This window comes from Podarcis muralis, chromosome 6, assembly GCF_964188315.1.
Source record: "Podarcis muralis chromosome 6, rPodMur119.hap1.1, whole genome shotgun sequence".
Lineage (NCBI taxonomy): Eukaryota > Metazoa > Chordata > Lepidosauria > Squamata > Lacertidae > Podarcis > Podarcis muralis.
Genome location: NC_135660.1, coordinates 78,182,769 through 78,206,153, shown reverse-complemented (window position 1 = coordinate 78,206,153; position 23,385 = coordinate 78,182,769). Strand labels below are relative to the sequence as shown.

Genomic DNA, 23,385 nt, shown 5'->3' with positions numbered 1-23,385 from the left:
GCCAAGCCGCACTTTGGAAGGGAGCAGGGTGCAACTATTTCCAATTGGAGGAGTTGGGAAATAAAATCAGTATCAGCAAGCTGGTGAAAAAAAATAATGTGGCGACTCTAAACCTCATAACTACAGCCAGAGCTATTTTTCTAAGAAAAGAGGTGCCAGAACTCACCAGGAACACCTCCCTTGCTCTCTTACAATGGCAATGGCGCCCACCTGAGAGGTGCTAGAACAGAGTTCCAGCTGGGGAGGAAAGTCCTGACTTCAGCTAGAATTTTCACTATGTTGAACTTAGAACATCATGTGAAATGGACTATGTCTGCGGATTTCTGTTCTCCCTTGAGTGTGGTGGTACTGTCTGTGTATGAAAAGCTTTGCCATTTTGCTGAGAAATTGTTGGTGAATGAAGATGCATAACCAAATCACTGCATCAGAGATGGAAATGACACATCTCTAAACACAAATCATAATGGCTTTTCTCTCTGAGAAAACAGATTATATTTCCTACTGCATTAATTTTCTCCTTCTTTTCCCCTTTAATAAATGGAAAGGCAAGAGTTTCATGTTACCCTCTTTGCTTTACTAATTAAGTAAATTGATACTGTGACATGTTGTGGGTTGCAGGAATATGCAAGTTACACCCCTGCAGTGGTGATGCCTAGTTTTTATTTGGACTTGGAGCCTGATCCTATGCACATTTACTTGGAAGCAAGCCCTTCAGGCTTTGATGAGGCTTTTTGTTGTTGTTTAGTCGTGTCTGACTCTTCGTGACCCCATGGACCAGGCACTTCTGTCTTCCACTGCCTCCCACAGTTTGGTCAAACTCATGCTGGTAGCCATCTCGTCCTCTGCCATCCCCTTCTCCTTGTGCCCTCCATCTTTCCCAACATCAGGGTCTTTTCCAGGGAGTCTTCTCTTCTCATGAGGTGGCCAAAGTATTGGAGTCTCAGCTTCAGGATCTGTCCTTAGTTTCCTGATCTGGCTTAGTTTCCTGTAAATATTAACAGAAAGGTGTTACTCTGAAATCCTTTGTAAGTTATTGGGAATCAAATGTTGTGCACAAGTTAATGAATTCCTTTCCTAAAACAATATTTGTTTATAGAGGTAGGGAATCATAGGCCTGGCTCATTTTATGTGGCATTTATTAGACCACAGTTGAGTGATGGTGAATTATAAACTCCTCTTCTGCATAGTTAAAATAGTAACTATGCTATTATATATTTGGAGAGGGTGTTGAGTCCATTCACAAGAGTAGAGTCCTTACTTAAAAATCTAGGACTTCAATTAATTTAATTTAATTAATTGAATAAACTTGAATTAATTCAATCATTGAATCTATAAAAACAAATATATTTGACTTTTTTGTCTTGTTTCCTGACAGAGAATCCATGCCTCCAAGGCCTGCATAACAGGTAGAAATTCAACGGGTGCAGCTACCCTCAGCTTCACTTTGGTAAAGCTTCCTGATCACCTGGAAGCTCTTATTTTTTGTCACAAGCGAGTAGCTATGTATAGTTCTTTGCACAGAACTATAAAAGAAAAAGGTGGTAGTCACTGAAGCAGACCCAATTGTCTTCTGTCACTATTGGAAGGAAACCCAATGTGTTTCCCTAGTCCTACAGAGGAATAGCACTGCTAGATGACATTTTGCAATGCTCATAACAACCACAATTGCGCTTTAGTGCTTGAAAGGTACTAATGCATGTCTTTTAGAAGAGGGCAGCATCTCCTTTTATTCTTTTATATAGGACAGGTCAGTAAGATTAGGACAATTTCTAAATGTGTATGTTATCCAAAATAGCTGGCGGTTAAAGATTTAGAAACGTAATAATATTTTTACTGTTTGTTGTTAAAAAAAAAGTCATTCCATTCAGCGTTCATGGTGATAAAGAGTTTGTATGCAAGGTCTAATCAACTCAAGAACGGGGAAGAATAAAATATGAATGCTGCTGCTGTTATATAAAGCTTGGCAATGACAAACATCATTAATGTCCAAAAGTATATACCAGCAAATACGTTTTACTCACACTGGAGGGCAAATAACATGCTATAGGTAAATATATGCCATGAAGCTCCTTAGTGGTGTCTTTTTTAAAAAAAGAAAGAAAGGAAAAACAGGTTTTGGGGGGAGCGGGGATTTTGAGCAAAGGCCCTGTGAGAGATGGTTGTGTAAATTAACCATATTGTCGCCGCCAATATTTGTATGTGCTCCTGAAGCTCTTTTCAGCTGCTTTTCCCTGCGACCTTACAGGAGTCTAGATGCATGTCTGTGAACTGTCCAGGGCTCAAATGCTTGTCTGAAGCGGAGTCAGATGTTGCAAGTTAGTGCCTCACACACTAGCTTCATTCATACAAAGTATATTTGTGAGTCCCTCCTCACTCACCCAAAGCAGTTGAGGAAACTAAAGAGTTTTAGATAGGTGACGTGAAATTTCTCAAGAGATGGTGAGGCATCACGTCTCTTAAGTAGCTGCTGAATGGCATATTTTCGTATGGGTCCGTTTTAGTTACTTACTTGTCAGATATAGGATACAGCAAGCATGCATCTTTTGCTGCAGTCCACAAATAGTGTGGCATTTCTGTAGCTGAGTTTCAGAGTGCCAGGTATGCTTTTTGTGGTACAGACTGGATTGCAAATACAGGTCAGGCGAAACTGTGTTTCTCAGGGGGTTTGCTACTAAACGGCTGATTTATCCTACGTGTAAGACCTGATTACCCCTCTTGCTCCCCATTATTTCACAAATGGTGTCAGTCAAGCCTGCACCTGTATGAGTGGCATTTCGGCAACACACTTGAGCCTAATCAGTGCTGGCTGCCACAATTAACCTTACTAGTATTGCTAAGTATTTCTTACAGTTCCTTCCTTAACGGGTCAATTTTGATGAATTGCAGCCTGAAACTGCTGCACTCTGTGGAAAAACAGGGCCTTCAAGGCACAGGCTGTCACCTGCCAACCAAAGGGAGACCGTTCAAGTACACCTGTCATTTCTTTCACGTTTTACTTTCTCCTGGGCAGTTAGGGAAGGGGTTTTCTTTTCTTTCTTTTTTTAAAAAATAATTTTATTGAAGTTATTTACAACAGAAATCTACTACAACAACAACTAAAACAATAAATCTACCACCATAACATCTAAAACAAAACAAACTTAACAACAAGACACTTACAACAAAGAAAAAACATAAAAAAGAAATAAAAGACTTCCTTTATCCTGTACATGGCTTCCTTATTTACTTCTTATAAACTGTTTCCCGTATAGATAATTATTACTGGTTATCTCAAATTGTAACTTTAAGAACCATAAATCCTCCTGTAGGAATTAATCGAAACAAGTCCAGGTGTTATTTGGGGGCACTGCTTGAGAAAATATTCTCTACATTTTCCCCATTTTTGAAATTCTTGTCTGGGGTGGCCCCTGATTTCCTCTGTTAATCTGGCCAATTCAATATGATCTAATAGTTTATCCTGCCATTCCTTTTTTGTTGACATGATTTCTTTCTTCCAGTTTCTGGCAATTAAGTTCCTTGCCACACCTGTGGCATAGAGAAATACTTTTTGATTTTCTTTTGCTATATGTATATCTTTATCTGTTATCCCTAGTAGGAAAGCTTCTGTATTTTTCACAAAGTTATATTTAATTTTTTTTTAATTCATCATACACTATATCCCAGAAACTTTTGATTTTATCACAGGTCCACCAAATACGTATGAGTGTCCTCTCTGCATTCTTACACCTCCGACACAAATTTGTTTTTGTTTTATACATTTTAGCTATTTTGGACTACTACTACTAATAATAATAATAATTTATTATTTATACCCCGCCCATCTAGCTGGGCCTTCCCAGCCACTCTGGGCAGCTTCCAACAAAATATTAAAATACAGTAATTAAAAGCTTCCCTAAACAGGGCTGTCTTCAGATGTCTTCTAGAAGTCTGGTAGTTGTTGTACACTTTGACATCTGGTAAAAGGGTGTTCCACAGGGTGGGTGCCACTACTGAGAAGGCCCTCTGCCTGGTTCCCTGTAACTTGTCTTCTCACAGTGAGGGAACTGCCAGAAGGCCCTCAGCACTGGACCTCAGTGTCCGAGCAGAACGATGGGGATGGAGACACTCCTTCAGATATACTGGACCAAGACCATTTAGGGCTTTAAAGGTCAGCACCAACACTTTGAATTGTGCTCAGAAACATACTGGGAGACAATGTAGGTCTTTCAAGACTGGTGTTACGTGGTCTCGGTGGCCACTCCTAGTCACCAGTATAGCTGCCACATTTTGGATTAGTTGTGGTTTCCGGGTCAGCTTCAAAGGTAGCCCCACATAGAGAGTATTGCAGTAGTCCAAGCAAGAGATAACCAGAGCATGTACCACTCTGGCGAGGCAGTCTGCAGGCAGATAGGGTCTCAGCCTGTGTACCAGATGGAGCTGCCCTGAACACAGAATTGGCCTGCACCTCCATGGACAGCTGTGAGTCCAAAATGACTCCCAGGCTGCGCACCTGGTCCTTCAGGGGCACAGTTACCCCATTCAGGACCAGGGAGTCCTCCACACCAGCCCGCCTCCTATCCCCCCAAAACAGTACTTCTGTCTTGTTAGGGTTCAACCTCAATCTGTTAGCCACCATCCATCCTCCAACCCCCTCCAGACACAGGACCTTCACAGTAAAGGTGGCAAATAAATGGACAAGGAAGCCAGAATCATGGTTGTGAGGCAGACAGGTAACAAAACTAGAAGATAAAAAGGTAGGCAGGCAGGGTGACAAAAAGACACATCCAGAAAGAGACTTTAGGAACCACACAAGACTGTAGCATCTTCTACCTGAACTAGAATTATTGATACCCAGGTAAGGAGGAGATTAAATCAGCTGCTTCCAGAGGCAGACTGAGGGCAGGGTGGAGAACCACACAGTGGCCTATTTGGACAATAATGTTCTCACCTGCTCCATAGACATTTGACTCATCATGATGTGTGGCAGTACACAGACCAGGAGACTCCTGGCTTGAGTCCCAGTGATACTGGCAGAGTGAAAACTGTTTTCAACCTCAATTGAGGAGGTAGATTGGAAGAGCACCAATTTCTCCAAGGGAGGAATGAATTGCTCAACAGTTTCATCCCACAGTTTCTTGTGGGTGGGGCTCACCATTAGTGGTCACAATCAGACAACTTCTTCCTTTTTCCATAAGCAGCATCAGAGCTGGTAGTCTGACCAACATTTTTCAGGCCCCTAGATGTTGCAATCCAGGCACTGTAGGGAGGTGGGGTGCGGAATGGTGGCGAATATTTGGAGTAAATTCTGCAAAGGATCTCTTTTTTAAAAAAATATAATTTTTATTAACAGGCCAATCAAATCACATTAATTCCAAGTCACATTAAATCCAAATTATACAGCCGGATTTTTAAAATTTTTGTTGGGGGTACCCATACTTCAAGTTCCGAAAGGGGTCAAAACATCACTCTTGCTGCTGCCTTGATCAAACAGTTCTATCCAGTTCTATCCAGATAGTCTTTTTGTTATTTTCTTCATCTTCTTCTTGTTGTTATATATTTCTTTCTTTGTGATCTCTGATAATCTTCACAAGCGGGTGAAAGACAAACATCTCCTGTGTGGGTTTTACACTCTCCAAAAATCATATCACATAAAGGACAGACGCCATTTCCACACCTCCGTTGAAAACATTCCCACAGTCTGTCCGTTGATTCACAGGCTTGCGAATCTATATATCAGAGGGCCCTGCCAGGTCAAGATTACGTTCCGATAACCATACATTCACATTCCAATGACCCTGGTCCTCCTCCCTCTCGTCCCCCTTAGGCAAGCCTGCTTCACGAAACTCCATTTTTAACTGCGTCATAAAACTTTCCTTTCATTCCCCGGTATTTCCACCAGTCCTCTCCTCAATCAAAAATTCATTCCCACACAGTTCTTAGTCTCCTGCTTGTGATTAATAATAGCAACGATTCTTCTCTCTATCTGTCTGGAGGGGAGGGTTATTGGTAATCACATAAGGCAAAAAAAAAAAAAAAAGTTTTTTCCTCCCCTCCCTTTCCGTTTCACTCCAACATACCAATCTCTTGATGTTGATTCTTCATTTGATTTATTTTCACGCCCGTCGCTCCGCTCACAGAGATCCCATTAATCAGCAGTCTTTACTCCCGATCTTCACTTGATGTATGTGCATTAGCTTCTCCAATTATGTATTTCCAATTAAATATATCGAGCTGATGCAAACCAGTGTGCTAATTGGAGACAGCGTCAGGAAGAGCAGACTTCACTCGAGGGCTTCGTGCCAAGTGTCCACACCCCCTTCTTTCGAATCCGAGGGTGGATTATGGACACCGCTGGCAAGGCAGTCCCCCCCCATCCCCTTGGGGGGGCAAGGAAGGCTGCATACTTCCCATAGCAGCCTCTTAATTACCTCGTGTGGGTCGGAGAGATGTTATTGTCGGCCATCTTCCAATGCGCCCCCTGGTGGCCCCCAAATTCTGCAAATTCTGCAAAAGATCTCAGGGGCAAAATGCCTCTAAAAATAGCAGGCGGTCAGCAACTTGGGCCATTATTAGTTGAATGCTAGGGGTTTTCTTGTTTAGACGCTATTTACCAAGGGCCATATTTGGTAGAGTCTATCATTCTTCACTATGGTGGCCAGGTGCAAAAAAAAAGAAAGGTCAAGGCTCCTGCACCTCTAATAATTTCTCTGATAATTTCATTAGAATTGCACCCAGGGTCTGAAATTCCTTCTTCTACACAACTATTGGAGGTGCAGCTTTGCGTTGTTGTTTGTTTGTTGCTGTCTTTGCAACTGGCCATTATATTCACAGTCCTGTCCTGATCTAAAATGAATTATGACTTCTTTTCAGCTTTTTACCTTCCTAAATAGAAAATACATTTTCTCTTTAAATAAAAGAGACTTTGAAGTGGGGTGGGGAGGAAACATTGCATTTCCCTGTTATTCATTCATTCATTCATTCATTCATTCATTTTTTAATACCACCCTCCATTCATAGATCTCAGGGTGGTTTTTATGCTTGATTTCCCTGCTTCGAAATCTTGCAGAACCCAGTGCACTTCTAGCACCGCTGGTCATCCTTAGTGTCTGTTTATATTCTTTCCTTTCTTTCCTTCATGATGACTCACTAGAGCCTGAATCTGTCTCTGGCAGTCTTAGCTTTCATAGATCTCACCATGCATTTGGAACTGATAAATGCAGTTCCTTCTGTTTGGAGTTGTTCCCCTCCCCCCAACTTTGGCAGCACAATATATTCAATCTCTCTAATTGTTTGAATCTTTCTTCTTTCATTCTAACTCACCACCACCAATTACTGTACATCCTCCCAGCTGATCAATGTCAGGTCTTTCTTCTAATCATTTTAATCTGCTCTGCTTTATGCATTGATAATTCTTGAGTGCAGTCTTCCAGAAACAACCCTGGCAGCAAGGAGACAGTTGTCAAAAGAGCTTATACGTATAGTTTCCTCCGTACTCAAAATCCCCCTGTTAACACAGTAAAACTGTGCAAGAACAGGGAGATATGAGCAATAGTGTATGGGAAATGTCAGAGACTATTATCGGGAAGGGAAAAAAATCTAGATAAATATTCCCATTATTGAAATTATGGTTCTTGGGAAATCATTCTGTGGAGTTGGGCAGTCTATAACTGATACACCTTAAGACTGCTTCACATATTTAGCTGGGCAGAAATTATTTTTGCAAGACTGGAGCAAGTACCCCATGTTTATGTAAGATCATATTGTATGGGAGCTGATGAATGCATAGTCCATAGTGTGTAGGATTGATTACTGTGATATTTTCCAAGTTGGAAAAAAAGGTGTTTGTAGGTATTTACATATATGTGCTGCATTCATCCTGAATACACTGGTTTATAGCCACACTTGTCTATTAGATGAGTATCACAACTGACCATATGAACTACAACTTTGTTCACTTATTCTAGAAATCTGTGGCCTGGGCTCATGTTCAGCATTCTCCCCTATTTTCCCAATCAGGTGCTTTCAATAGTCGGCTCCTCTGCTTTGCTACTGCTCTAAGATTAGTTCCATTGCTGACAGTCCCAAACACAGAATCAGAAAAATCCCACTTGAAAACCTTGAGGATTGCTATTTTATGTATTTCTCTAAATTCCAGCACCGATATTTCAGATGGCATATTTCCCTGACATTCATCAAATTTGCAGCTGCACATATAATGAACAGGAAGCGGCATTTCAGAATGATGTTGTCTTAATTACATGTTTCAGCTTTCCAAATTTGAAAGTAATAACATTAAAAAATTAGCCTGAACTGTAAAAAGTAAAAAATAAAAAATGCCACAGTGTAAAAAGAGTTGAGAACAGATTGTAACATTGGTGCAGATGATAGCAATGAAAGATATGGGGTTTTTTTGACAGTCAGGAATAAATGTTAGAAGAACTTTTCATTTTTCAGAGCCAATAGGTCACTGACCTGAATGGAACTGGGTTATAGAGCTGTAAATACGCAGATCTGCCAAATGTGCTGATTGGATTGAGTTCCTGCCTGGAAATCTGCCAAATCCCCTGGTAACCTTGTGGATTCCATATGGGGTAGTCCAAGGGATGCCCGTCTCCTCTTGCTTTTTTCCATTTTAAAATAATTACAGCTGCCTACAACTGGCCAAGTAACTGAAGGGGCTCCTGCCACCATTATGATGAAAACAATGAAACTATGGCAACAGACTCCCTGGAAGTGATGCAACTTCATGACATGTGATCACTCTTGGAGGAAATGGGGAGGTGGGTGCCTCTGTACAGCAAGAGAAGAAAGGGGGAAATGACCATTTTGTGTTGTCTTAACTACCGTAGTTTTTGCTCTATAAGACTCACTTTTTCCCTCCTAAAAAGTAAGGGGAATTGTGTGTGCGTCTTATGGAGCGAATGCAGGCTACGCAGCTATCACAGAAGCCAGAACAGCAAGAGGGATTGCCGCTTTCACTGCGCAGAGATCCCTCTTGCTCTTCTGGCTTCTGAGATTCAGAATATTTTTTTTCTTGTTTTCCTCCTCCAAAAACTAGGTGCGTCTTGTGGTCTGGTGCGTCTTATAGAACGAAAAATACGGTATATATAAAAAGTTCTGTGTTGGTTACGGGAATGGTGCTGATTCCTCCTAAAACATCCACATGGAACCAGCATGGGCTGGGCCTTTCTCCAAACTTGTGCAGAAGCTGGAGCACTTAGAATTTGGTGTTGGGCCCACTCTTATTTCCTGCTCCCCTTCCCTCCACTTCCTGTTTATTCCACCTCCCTTAGAATAAGGATTTTATACCTTGGGAAATGGAGAAAATGGCAGGGTGGGGACAGAAGAATCAAGGAAGGAACTGTGCGGCTTGGTTTGGGGGGCAGTTAAGGAGGGTGGTTGCAAGCTCACCTTTACACTTGTCACATGCGTTGCAGGCTTTGAAGCTGAAGAAACAGGAAAAAGGAGGCATTTCCTCCATCAAAGGAACTAGGGGTGTTTGTTTTGTTGTGCTCTCTCCCTTGACATTACTTCAGTCTGGTCTGGCTTGAGCTTTTTGTGGCTTGAATGAGAGCCAGCTGGATAATCTCTTTTAGATGGTGACAGGGGAAGCCAGCCAACCACACCATCTGAATAAGAATAAAGAGATGCACAGAGCACCATGTTGCTTTTGGACCACACAAATCACATCTGATACCAGTTCAGTATTTCTTTTGCAAGAAGGGCTCTGAAATAAATCCTGTGGTGTGTGGTTTTCAGAAAGAATCTTAATCCCGGAAGTTGATGAATTAATCAGTTAATGGCCATTTTAAATCATCTACTTGGGATGAGTGGGCTTTTGTACATTTTGGTATTGTTCTGTGGGTTGGCCAGCAGGCTGCTCTGCCCTCCTAATTTAGCATGGAGAGTTTCTAAAATTAATTCCACTACTGGTGCCCGTGCAGCTTTCCATGGCTTTCAATGCCTTCTGCCCACTGACGTGTCCTCTGCTTCTTTTGTCCTGATGGGCAGAAGCAAAAAGTGCTGGGTGCACCAAGGAATCTCGATGTCCTTGCAGAAACAGTTAATATCAAGGTTCGTTTTTGTGCTGCAGTTCATCATTGTGCACAAGCACTTGTGCACTTCAGCAACCTGGAAAAGTAAAATAAAAAAGTCTAGCAAGGAACAGACAGAAATCTACATCAGTTCTCCACACATGCAGTCGTCAATGTAGACGCTAGAAATCACAACCAAATTAGCAAGATGCTAATTCACCAGGGTCTTGGGAGAAAAGCAATGACAAACCTAGACAGCATCTTAAAAAGCAGAGACATCACCTTGCCAACAAAGGTCCGTATAGTAGAAGCTATGGTTTTCCCAGTAGTGATGTATGGAAGTGAGAGCTGGACCATAAAGAAGGCTGATTGCCGAAGAATTGATGCTTTTGAATTATGGTCTGGAGGAGACTCTTGAGAGTCCCATGGACTGCAAGAAGATCAAACCTCTCCATTCTTAAGGAAATCAGCCCTGAGTGCTCACTGGAAGGACAGATCCTGAAGCTCAGGCTCCAGTACTTTGGCCACCTCATGAGAAGAGAAGACTCCCTGGAAAAGACCCTGATGTTGGGAAAGATGGAGGGCACAAGGAGAAGGGGACGACAGAGGACGAGATGGTTGGATAGTGTTCTCGAAGCTACCAGCATGAGTTTGACCAAACTGCGGGAGGCAGTGGAAGACAGGAGTGCCTGGCGTGCTCTGGTCCATGGGGTCACGAAGAGTCAGACATGGCTAAACGACTAAACAACAACAAAATTCACCAGGGACGCTCTGCAAAAAGAGCTGGTAATGTTAATTCTGAGCAGAATCAGCACAGACATGGCCTACTGCCCAAATCCTGCTCTCTACTATGATTACCCCTGCCACTTAATATCCTGCCACCCTCTTGCAAATGGGGGGAAAAGTCATATTGGGGAAGGGGTTCAGTGTAGCATCTCTCTGCATTCCTGGCTAGCAGTATAGGATGCTACTGTTGTAATGACACTGGTTGCATCTTTTTCCACAAGGGAAATGTGGGTTGAACTGTGTGGTCTCAGAGGGCAGGTGTATCAGAGCCTTTGAACACGCTCCAGAGGCCCTGTTGAGGGCTTTTTGTTGTGTGTGCTTTTAATTGATAATTATTCATGTTGTGCATTGTGACATCATCCCACTTGGCACACCAGGTGTGTTCGGCCCTCCTGATATGAACTATAACGCCATATGTATGGAAACATTTTTGCTTCATCTAAATTGCCACTTTTGAATACTTTCAGGCCAATAAAAATCTATAAGGCAGCATTTATTTATTTATTTTTAAAAGAAAAATCCAGCTATCAAAACTGGTGAATAATGTCTGTACACTTACATAGGCATGCGTAGGCAGGCAGGCTACTATTTTCTTGTCTGGCAGAATTGTGAATTTATGGATGTCACTGCAAATGTAATTCATTCCTAAAATCAATTATGAATGTCAGATCTAATAAAATGATCAACGAGCAAATATCCTACGTCTGTTGCTTAGGAACTGTCTTCAAAGTTTCTGTTTGTCTATTGGATGCCGCTCCCCCTCATCCTCCCATTATTTGCATGTTTAGTACGACACCCCCCCCCTTATTTGAGCTCAGAGTGTACACCTGTTACCTCAATAATGGGAGGATAAAGAATATACCTTTCTTCACATCTAAAATTAACGTTTAGAGAAGTAAGAATAAATATAGAAAAATGCAGAAAACCAGATTCATTTAAATTGAATATATTATAGGGAAAATATAAAAATTACATGGAAGGTTTAATATTGACCTACTCTCAACTCTTATTTCATTTAATTAAGCTAATTCAGTAAGGAAAGAAAAAGGAATGAAAATTGAGTAAATAAACATTGATATAGATGCAGATACTGGTAACATTTCTTCACTTTTAGTGTTTCACTTGCAAGTTATGTCAAGTCTAAAGGGGGACATTTTAGTAGTTTTTTTGTCAACTTGTTTGAATATTGTAGTCTCATTTCTGCCGCCGCATGAGGGGGGAAAACTCTGTTTACTCTTCTTGACATAAGTTATGTCAGCAAACCCCTATAATTTCAGATAAGACAACCCTAATAATTACCTGATTTAGAGTTTTTAAACAGTATATTTATGTGGTACAAATTTGCAAGTGGGCTGGTGGGTGTGAACGCTCTTTCAGTAGAAGTGAGAAATTTCTCAGCCAAATCACTCAGAGGATAGAGAGCTATCATCTTTGATGAGACCACCCACAGCCAGACATAATGTCATGTTCATATTCTGCGTGAGTCAAATCCCTTAAACGTGGGTTTTTTTGCTGTTTCGAATACTCACTTTCCCATATGCTTCAACGGGCCGCAGATAAAAATGGGAAGGCTTTTGAAAATGTCACAGGCCCTGAACTGGCTATTCGAACCCAGGTATCGCTTTCTTTGTGCCATAACAGTTACTTTCCAGAAGAAGGTTTTTCCTGGACTATGCTGTTGTTTTTTGGAGCCAAATTGTGAGCACCCAGAGGGATCGGTTACAACTGCCAGCTCAGCAAGGAGCAGGTGACACACAAAAGCAAGAGGATTTTACTTGGTCCTACAAAGCTACAGACACTGGCCTTGCTCTGAGCAATTTGGCACTCTGGCATAGACTGAGCTCTCAGACTGAGCACCTGTTTTCCTGCTTCTTTTAAGCTTGTCTCCAGACAAGGAGCCCTGAAACGTGTGTAGCAATGGCCAAGCGCATCTGTTCTGTTCTGAACTGGGTCACCAAACCAAGCAAACAACCAAAAAGCAGAGTTGATTCCAAGTCAATCCTGGCATTAGGAGATGATGGGTCCCTCCCTCCAGCTCCTCTGTGAGACCTGAAATGCCTGCTTTATGGTGATGGGGTGGGGGTGGGGGGTCCCTCCCCGCCCTCTCTGAAATTTGAAATGCTACCACAGCACTGCGGCAGGTAGCAGGGATACTAGGAAATGTAATTTCAAATGCCAGGGACCAAGAGTTATTTATTTACTTCCCTACCTGACTCTGTTGTCACAGCGACATAAATAAATGGGGGAAACTCTTATCTTGCTCAGTTTGCAGTCTCAACTGGAGAACCTGAGAGGGTCAGGGCTGCCTGGTTCAGAATACTGGCATATTTTATGAGCATGCTGAATTCATTTCACCCCCCAAATCTGTAGCCCCATGTCCATCTTCCATTACATATTGCTGAAAGTTCTTTTCTATCTTTTGTGTTTATGTATTGGCTTCTTCAGCACGGACTGTAGGAGTGTTGATTTTCTTAGGGTCATACGAATCAAGAAAGAGGAGCTCTTATATTTTCGCACCTTGAAAACACCACTTGTGTGTTATGCTCAAGGGTATTGCAGTACAGTGGTACCTCGGGTTACATACGCTCCAGGTTACATATGTTTCAGGTGACAGACTCTGCTAACCCAAAAATAGTTCCTCGGGTTAAGAACTTTGCTTCAGGATGAGAACAGAAATCGTGCTCCAGCGGCGCAGCAGCAGCGGGAGGCCCCATTAGCTAAAGTGGTGCTTCAGGTTAGGACAGTTTCAAGTTAAGAATGGACCTCTGGAACGAATTAAGTACTTAACCCGAGGTACCACTGTATGCAGTTCTGCAGTCCTGCCGTTCAAGCACAGCCTTTTATGTGATTGGGGTGAAACAGAATTGTATATTCTGAGAACCTCAATTTTCATTTCCAGTATGCATGTGGGGCAAAGTTTTATTAGATCTCAAGATTGAGAGGGTGGGATTGAAGCTGATATCCAATAATTTGGTGAAATTCTAGAAGCCAGAACGTGGAGTGATTGTGCCTAAATTCCTGTGGACAAAGGTTACATAATCCTTTGCCCTTTCTCATAACTAGCAAACGTGGAAAAAATATGAAAAATCTCTCAATTTTCACTATTCATACATGTCACAGAAATTTGAATTCCTTGGTGCATAGTTTGTAAACAGTCTTGGTTTTATGCTTGTGTTCCGGCAATTAAGTTTAGAAGCACTACAAAAAAATGGAGTGAATATCAGCAGCCTGATAACTTTGTTAATACAAATTGTTGCAGATCATTACCAACAATAATTAGTGCAGAACTCTGAAACTTGTCTTCTAACAGGGACAACATAGGAAAGATATCTCTTCAATTACTGATTTTTTTCTAAGCCTAATTCAAGTTCTTGATGGTTATCTTTAAAACCATAAATGGCTGTGTGTGACAGAAAAGTTGGTTAAAAGAAGGGTTAACGCACAGCAGCCTCTGATTGGCTGAGGTTCCAGGAGGGAAAATATAAAAGGAATGGATTCTGGAGAGACAGTAGGCTGGTCGGGAAGGAGGGTTGGTTATTGGTTGGATATGGAAAGTTGGTAGGTTTGAGGAGGGAAAGGGAGTGAGGTTGGTTGATTCGGAGGTAGGTTTTGGGAATTGAGGTTAGTTAGGTAGGGAGATAGCTGGAGATTTTGGGATTGCCAGGAGAGAGAGTTGGTTCAAGATAAACATCCATTCTGAGTGTAATAAGGAAGCTTCCTTAGGAGCAGCACTGTTTAATGGGGTGTGTGTCTGAAGTAAAGTACAACCCTGGAAAGGAGTAAAACTCTAAAGCAGTACCTAAGTTTTATCCCTCTACGTTATCATGTTACCTTGGATTTTAAGTAAAGTGTTCTTGTTTATTTAAAAAGAAAACCCAACAGAGACTCCAATTCTTAGTTTTCCCCTCACGAAGGTCCCCCAACATTATACTCTGGGAACGTTTGTGTGCCTGTGGGTTAATGGTTGTTCTGAGAGGTCGGGGCAACATAATCAAGTGAGAGCGGGTCCAACGGCGATAGGGGAAAAAATAATTAAGTGCCGTTGCACTCACTGGTGTCCTGTCCCACTGTGTCCCATATATTCATCCCCATTTGCTGAAATCAGGTTCTGGTTCTGGTCTGTATTCCATAACTTTCCCAAATAAAGCCATCAAGTGCTAGGAGCAGGTACTTCCATATGATGAAAATTCTGCTGTTCAATGAAAGCATTATCCTTCCCCCAGGAATTAGATGGGTTAATTTATGAATTATTTTCAAGAGACATACCTAGTGATGCTGGTAGTTTTGTATTCCATAGTTGTCAATTGCCACCTGGACAGTCTAGATACTCAGAGACCATTGGGGATGGCTAGGTAGTAGAGACTTAAGGAATATAGGTGACCACTGTGTGTCTGAGGATGTGTGGAGTCTTGATGCTGCCCCAAATATAACAGCTTCTTGTCATTCTCCCACGCCCTTTCAAAGTCCTGACCCACAAAATTCTGTTCTGCCTCTCTCTTATTATTGACACAAGTGGGTGAGTTTATACAGAGATGTGAAATTCCATATCATTGTTCCGGTGACACCCAAATATCTCTCTTTTTCCTCCAGCCCAAGTTCTCTCTTACTAAGTGTCAAACTGTGTTTAGAAACTGACTGTGGATAAGTCAATTGAAGCTAAATCCAGACAAGAATCGGGCAATAATGGCTAGAAATCCTTATGGCTGTCAGAGTAGGATTTCCCATATTGACTGGGTTTTACTTCCGAATATTTGTAGCCTCAGTATGCTTCTGCCTCCATGGGCAGAAACAGATTGAACAGATTGCTAGGGGGTCATTTCACCAGTGAAAGATCAGTCTTACTATGAAACATCAAAATAGTCAAAGTAAAAAAACTCAGAGAAATGAAGAAATCCAGGACTGCAGTGATCAGGGGGCTGGTTCATCCATGAATTGCACATCTCTTGTTTTCCCCATTACTGATAGTACTTGGACCACTGAGACCACTGAGACCTGGGTTCAAACCCCTGCACATTTTTTAAAAATGGTAATTTATGATTTGATGATAATTTTTTAAACAAAAATGGTTTCATGGCAACTTTTGAAATTCTTGTAATATTATGCACATTCTTTAAAAGAGCAAACCCAGTTTTTCACCATTTTCTTGTTATGATATCAAGTAATGGTCTTAGGGGGGAAGGGGACATGGGTGGCGCTGTGGTCTAAACCACTGAGCCTCTTGGGCTTGCCAATCAGAAGGTTGGCAGTTTGAATCCCCATGATGGGGTGAGCTCCCATTGCTCAGTCCCAGTTCCTGCCAACCTAGCAGTTCGAAAGCACATCAAAGTGCAAGTAGATAAATGGGTAGATAAATGGGTACCGCTTTGGCAGGAAGGTAAACGGCATTTCCGTGCGTTGCTCTGGTTTCGCCAGAAGCGGCTTAGTCATGCTGGTCACGTGACCCGGAAAATCTGTGGACAAACGCTTGCTCCCTCGGCCTATAGAGCAAGATGCGTGCCACAACCCCAGAGTCATCCACGACTGGATTTAACGGTCAGGGGTCCCTTTACCCCTTTACCTTTAGTGGTCTTAGGGAACATATTTTAATATCCAGAAAATGTAACTATTTGTGAAGGAGATGTAGCCTTTGGTACCCTGTCCCTAGGCAGAGTGAGGTGGCCACTTCAAGCAGCTGATTTGAGTTGTCATGAGAGAGCAGCAAATTGTGAGTTAGTTAATTTAGATTCATTAGTACTTTATTTACAACTATTGCTCTTTTTCCTGCCATGGATGGGGAAGGGTGCTTGTGGCATCTCTCTAAGTGCCAAAATAGCATGACTGGCCTTGGGTACTATGGGTATTATATTATGCACCTTGGATATTATTTTTTTGGGGAGGGAGGCACCATTTGCTGCTCTGCCCTAAGCAGCAAAATGTAGTAACCTTTCAGCTGAAGTGGGGCAAAGGTGAGGCTCCACATATTTGGCCAAGTGTGTGGACCAAGTGTGCATCTTAGGCAGTGGTTCAGGATCCTTTGCAACACACTGGGTCCTGTGGCAGACATATAGGGTTCCTCAGCGGGGGAGGGGATGCTGAAAGGTTTTCTTGGAGGCAGAATGTTTGGGAACCACTTGTACTACTGCTCCAGGTGGTTGAAAACGTTTTAGCTCTGTCTTAGCCTTCTGAGCAATGTTTGCAGTTGACTGATGCCTTGCAATTAGCCTGTCACTACCGCATGCGTATGTTTGTCATTTTTCCCCTTTTTCCCAGGTGCAAAGAGGGCTACCAAGGAGTCCGCTGTGACCAATTTTTGCCGAAAACCGACTCAATCTTGTCAGATCCAAGTATGTCAAATGTTTCTTTTTTCCTCTTTCTTCTGTCTTTATTACATGCCGGAGGTAACCTTTGCCATATGATGTGACCTTTTGTTCATTGTCAGAATTACATCAAAACCCATTTCAGGAGCTTGTAAAGTATTTTGTATAATGAAATAGTCTTGAGTCTTCCTCATCATGTTATATTTTCTGGGGGAAAGCTATACAGAATAACATATTCCTTTAGCCACTGTCTCTCCAACAGGGCATGTGGTGCCCTCCAGAATTTGCTATACTACAGTTCCCATTAGCCCCAGCTAGAATTTCCTATGGTTGGGTTGATGTGAGTTGAAAACAATACACCAGCTTTTAAGAATATATACAAGCAAAATGTTTGTCATTATAGCTGGTAGGGCATGCTTGTAGTCCGGGATGATGTGTTGGAAGAGGTCCTCACTTTACCCCACGAAAAACTGAGATAGCCACTGTCTTTCCTCAGTATAACCCTGTCTTGGTTTCAAATTCTTGGTCATGGGGGGGGGGGTCCCCATGGTCATGGGGATTTGTTTTTCTATACCTGTATACTATCTATATGTTAATGGTGTGTAGTTGGAAATATATCGCTGTTTGGTTTTATTGTATGCATGTTACGTTCAGACATTACAGTAAGTCATGATTTATCATTATGGGAACAAGACAAAATCAACCTCCGGCTCACATATTCTTCCTCCTCCTCTTCTGATGTGGCTGGGAGGAGTTCAAAATTTTTGCTTTTGTCTTAGACTAACTGCAACCAAGTATTATGTCTGAACCTGGACAAACTGTAGTTAGTTCTCCTAACTATGGTTGGTTGAAACCAGCCCACTTTAAACCACTGTTTAGTATTGCATCTGAACTGGGCCTGTTTGTTCATTAATGAGTTTCTGCTGATGCTACATTTGTTGGAGGGGACTTGAATATTATTTTGTAGGGGATTGTATTTTGTAGGGGATTGTTTTTTTTTAAATATATATATTATGATTGTCAGATGTCCTGAGAATGAGAAAACTGGGAAGAAACAACTAAATAAATTTTGAACACATGCATCTCACTGGGGTGGGGGGTGGGCTTGAGAGATGCAACCTAGCATATTACACCAGAAGCTCAAAAAGAGGATGTACTCATCAAAGTCTTTCAGTTAGCAGTTTTACTCTTTCTTTTTTAAAATATAAAATGAAGTCCAGTGTTGATTCTTCACTGTTTTTTGAGTCTACAAAACAGGAGGTTCGTGTTTGAAAGTTGGGGCTTCTTCCCTTATGAAGGCTGGGATTTGTTTCTTCCTCTTTGTGGGTCCCCCCCCCCCTTCTTGCTGCTGCTCTTTGTCATTTTGCCAGTTTCTTGACTTGCTCTTCTGTATTGTATGTCCTGTGCCTTGCATGGTGGCCTTTTCTTTATTCCTTTGCCATTAACTGTTGTAGTAAGATGACCTGGGACAAACCAGCCTGTGTTTCCCTCCATTTAAAACTTCATGCATCTATAAGTTTGGAAGCTGTTAGGTAGGCTGGATTCACTGAATGTACATCCCTACTGGTAAAATAGGAACAGTAAGCAACATTGACTGGAGTTCCACACATCATAGGGATCCAACTTAAAACCTGGACTTCTATTTTTGCTTGAACTTGACATAGTACAGCCTTGAAACTATTTATCAGAAGGGTAGACATTGATATTTTAGTTTTGTTGTGGAAATTAAGTCATGGTGTACTATAGGGGGAAATGTAAGGGTAATGTAGGTACAAAGAGACGTGGATGTATGGAGTTCGACTATGAAACTTTGAAGGTATTTGCAATACCATTGCTCTCCATTGTCAGTTTTGGTTGCCTGTCCAGTCTTTCCATTGCAGCCTTATTCAGAAAAACTCTCTGTGTATTCAGCAAACACAGAGGAGTGGGGTTAGTGATGTAGTGATTGTCCCATGCCCAATGACAACTTGCCCACTGGCTTTTTTCTCCAGCCCCAGGTGTTCAGTTGAAGGTCTGAACAGGGAACCAGTGCATGTAGACTCCTTGCAATTACTAATCTTCTACAATGGGGGAATCACCATCACTTGGAGAAGCTTCTGCACACACACACCCCTGTACATGCATAGGTTCCCCATTCAGACCTCATGAGTGTTGGAAGCAGGGCAAAGTCATTGGGCACATGGATATTAGGAGCACACCCACTGAATATGGCCCTCCGTTTGTTCTGAGAACACTGGAGTGCTCTTCTGAATGGGGATTTCTGTCTTTTTGTAACAGTAGCTGCTGTACAGAAGAGGAGCTAGCACAAAACCTATTGTGGTGTCCAAGAAAGCACAGGAGATGAAGTAAAAATTGCTGATGTCCCCATGCACACACAAAAACACATGCAGAAAGCACTGTGGATCCTGACCCAAATGTTGAAGTCATGAGATATCACATACTAATATCAAAGTGCTAGAAATATATACAGAATATTCATCTGCTTAGAGTTACCTAGTGGATATTCGTCACAAAACTCCACAGAGAATAACTGGGGAAAACAAATGTCTTTTGGTTATGGTTGCAAGAAGACTTTGACTCAAAAATTGTCATGAGATTTCAGTGTGAACTAATCTTTTACCGGAAATCTTAGTTAAGGGCAGTGGGGAGGAAACGGTTCTGCAACAATCACATTTTGAAGGGGAGGTGGTAGTCAGTGCAGAGTTTAATACTTCTTATGCACCATTGACTTCCACTCTTCACTTGGGTCTGACATTATGTCAGCAAAATGAGCTTCTTTCTTCCAGTGAGTACTCCAGTTGGCTCTGACCCTTCGGAGGGGTACTCCGTTAACAGCCGTCATGCAGACAAAACTTGTACGTCTGCCAGTAAGGTTTGGGGGATAGACAGTAGACAATGGATATGTATCCCCACAAGCATTTCCCAATATATAGAAACACCTACTCTGCTGCAGACAAATTATCACAGGTAAAATTCAGAAGCCTGCAAGCTGAAGGGAGGGAAGTAGGTCTAAGATGAACCCACCTAGTATAACTGCTCCCATTCACTAAAATTTGTGACATTGGCAAAACAACAACAACAGGTTAGCAACATAGTATTTTGACATAATCCCATTTACCATGACTCCTAATTAGGTGGGATCATATATGTGACCATATATATATATATAGAGAGAGAGAGAGTGTGTGTCACACACACACACACACACACACACACACACACACACACACACACACAGAATGATCACCCCAATCCTCAATCCCTCATCACTGTCATGTATATACATCAGTGATGTGGGATTGAGGATTGGAGTGATCATTCTGTGATATTACGGCAGTGGGCAAAGCTGTATGCTAACTTTTGAATAAATGTGTTTTAATTTAAATATATATGTGTGTGACTAATCCAAAGAGGAGGGGGATTGGGAGGATGACCCCGAAGAAGCAAAAAAACCAAGGGGAACAATGTTGCTGAAGAGAATCATAAATATGGTGAATGTTCACATGCTCAAAGTATTTTGGTGTGTTTGTGTGTGTGTGTGAAATTTCCACATGGAGTCAGGCATTTAGGCATGCAGATTCACCCCTCTTCCATAAGTTATGTACACAATCAGCTGCGTGAAACAGGCTTCTAACAAATAGCCTCTTTGGACTTCAGTCAACATTGGCATATAGTCTTCATGAATCAAGGGGAAGTGCAGTGTAGCATATGCATCCTGCTGCAGAACCCTTGTGGTTCTGGACTCACATTTCGCCCAACTAGTCCTACTGGTTTCATTAAGAACACATGCCGCAGCGCTTGCCAAGATAACGAAGGCACCATCTGCATTGGCAACCTGTGTTCCTCAAAGGAATTGGGTTTGCCGTGTAAATGTAAAGCCTTTTTCCAATGTATTAGCAGTTTCTGGGCTGTTTCCCCACCATCAACACCACCTAGCAATTAGATTAAAACAAAACAAGAGATCACTATCAACCTCTGGTGTATCTAGCATGGTTTTTGTCCAGGTTTTGCCTCATTTAGAAGTGTCTTGAATCCACAGCTCAGCAATGAAGTTTGGTACCTCAACTTTGGAGGGTTTTAAAAATAATAATTATTATTCAGCTTTTTAAACTGGCCTCTTTTCTATTCGTAGCCAGACTGTTCCTGAGCATACACGCATCTTTACCATGGTGCCTTACTGTTGACCCCGCTGTTCTTAATACGCTTTTCTCCACTTCTGCATTGATAGGAAGGTGAAGTTGTTCCAGTAACTTGTCAGATCACATTTACTGGCCTCAAAGCAGGGAAGTTCAGCATTTCAGCAGTCATAATTCTTGATGCCCAAGGAAATGAATATAAGCAGGAGAGGTCACCTGGAGATGGCATTTGGGGATAACCATGAAAGCCCTCTATATATAGGCAATTAAGTTGAAGAGAGTTTTCAAAAGATACGCCACATCTATCTTAACTGCTGTGCTCATGGTTGTCGTCCCCCCCCCCCCCAGTATTCAAGTTCCAAGTTTAAAAAAATTGAAGGAGCTGGCTCTTCATGGGTGCTTTAATGTTGTCTCTCTCCCATCAAACACACACTTAAAAATGGATGTTTGACACACAAGCATTATATTGGCAACTAAGAAACATCATGCAGTGAACCTATGAACATCATTTCTATGCAGCGTCACTGAGAACATGGGCAGTTTTCAAAGGCTTCCACATTCTTGTGCTCTCCTCCTCCACTCCCACCCTCTTTGGTCATTCACACTTTTTTTTTAAACAAGGACACACAGGATTACATGGTTCAAACTTGACAGCAGGTAAAAAAATCAAATGAGCTTGCGTACAGATGCTTGAGATACATACAACATATGTAAAATTTTGGTGGGTACATAATATCTACATAGAGTATATCTATGTAGTTATCTCTAGATGCTCTAGTTATCTCCTGCTTGGACTACTGCAATGCACTCTACGTGGGGTTACCTTTGAAGTTGACCCGGAAACTGCAATTAATCCAGAATGCCGCAGCTAGACTGGTGACTGGGAGTAGCCGCCAGGAACACATAACACCGATCCTGAGAGATCTGCATTGGCTCCCAGTACGTTTCCGAGCACAATTCAAAGTGTTGGTGCTGACCTTTAAAGCCCTAAATGGCCTCGGTCATGTATACCTGAAGGAGCGACTCCACCCCCATCGTTCAGCCTGGACACTGAGATCCAGCGCCGAGGGCCTTCTGGTGGTTCCCTCATTGCGCAAAGTGAGGTTACAGGGAACCAGACAGAGGGCCTTCTCTGTAGTGGCGCCCGCCCTGTGGAACACCCTCCCATCAGATGTAAAGGAAATAAGCAGCTATATTATCTTTAAAAGACATCTGAAGGCAGCTCTTTTTAGGGAAGTTTTTAATATTTAATGTTGTATTGTTTTTAACACTCGATTGGGAGCCGCCCAGAATGGCTGGAGAAACTCAGCCAGATTTGGGGGGGGGGTATAAATTTATTATTATTATTATTATTATTATTATTATTATTATTATTATTATTATTATCTACATAGAATAATAGAGTCCAACCCCCTGCAATGCAGGAATATGCAGCTGTCCCATATGGTGGATTGAACCTGCAACATGGCATTATCAACACCATGTTCTCACCAACGGAGCTATCCAAGCTCACAAGTCATTTAATGTGGACACTGGTGTGCTGTTTCATCACCTCATGAGAATTTTACTAGACTGTCAGAATCAATTCAAAATTAACATAGAGAGATGAGCTGAAATAAAAAGAACAGGAAAGACACTAAAGAACAGAAAAGACACAAGCCGAACTCTCATAATGAGCTTATACCAGTGAATGTTGTGTCTTGTGTTTTTATATGTAGTTTGTACTTGTGGAGGCTTATGAGCTTTCTTTCTGCTCTGAACTCAGTCTAGGAGCAGAGATTAAGCCCTTCCTCCTTGGTGGCATTCTTCCTAAAGGACCTTACCTGTTAACCAAGAGGAGGCTCTTCCTTAAAAAATAATTATTATTACTTTTTAATTGTAAATTTTATTAGTATTTCCCACACAACAACACGAAAAATATTGAAAAATAACAATACACAAAACACAAAACCAACGTTCAAAAAAACAAAAAAATCCATATCTTACAAGTTAAAAATCTAAACATTAAAAAGAAAACAAACATTGACTTCCACCAATCCCACAGCACCTCCTTTATCTCTCATTGTGTCTTCCTGTTTTCCTTATCATCTCTATCCTAGCATCCAGATATAAATCCCTCTTTCTTATCCTTTCACTTCACAAGGTTATTCTAGA

At 41.7% G+C, this 23,385-nt stretch overlaps 1 protein-coding gene across 3 annotated transcripts in view; it reads left to right on the top strand.

Annotated features, from left to right (window-relative positions):
* The window catches only part of NRG3 (neuregulin 3), a 611,592-nt gene that overhangs the window by 431,781 nt on the left and 156,426 nt on the right, over positions 1-23,385 (top strand). For all 3 annotated transcript variants that reach the window (XM_077930602.1, XM_077930601.1, XM_028729231.2), the window contains exon 3: positions 17,049-17,122. In XM_077930602.1, coding sequence (XP_077786728.1) covers positions 17,049-17,122 — 74 coding nt within the window. The remainder of the gene's footprint in view (positions 1-17,048; positions 17,123-23,385) is intronic.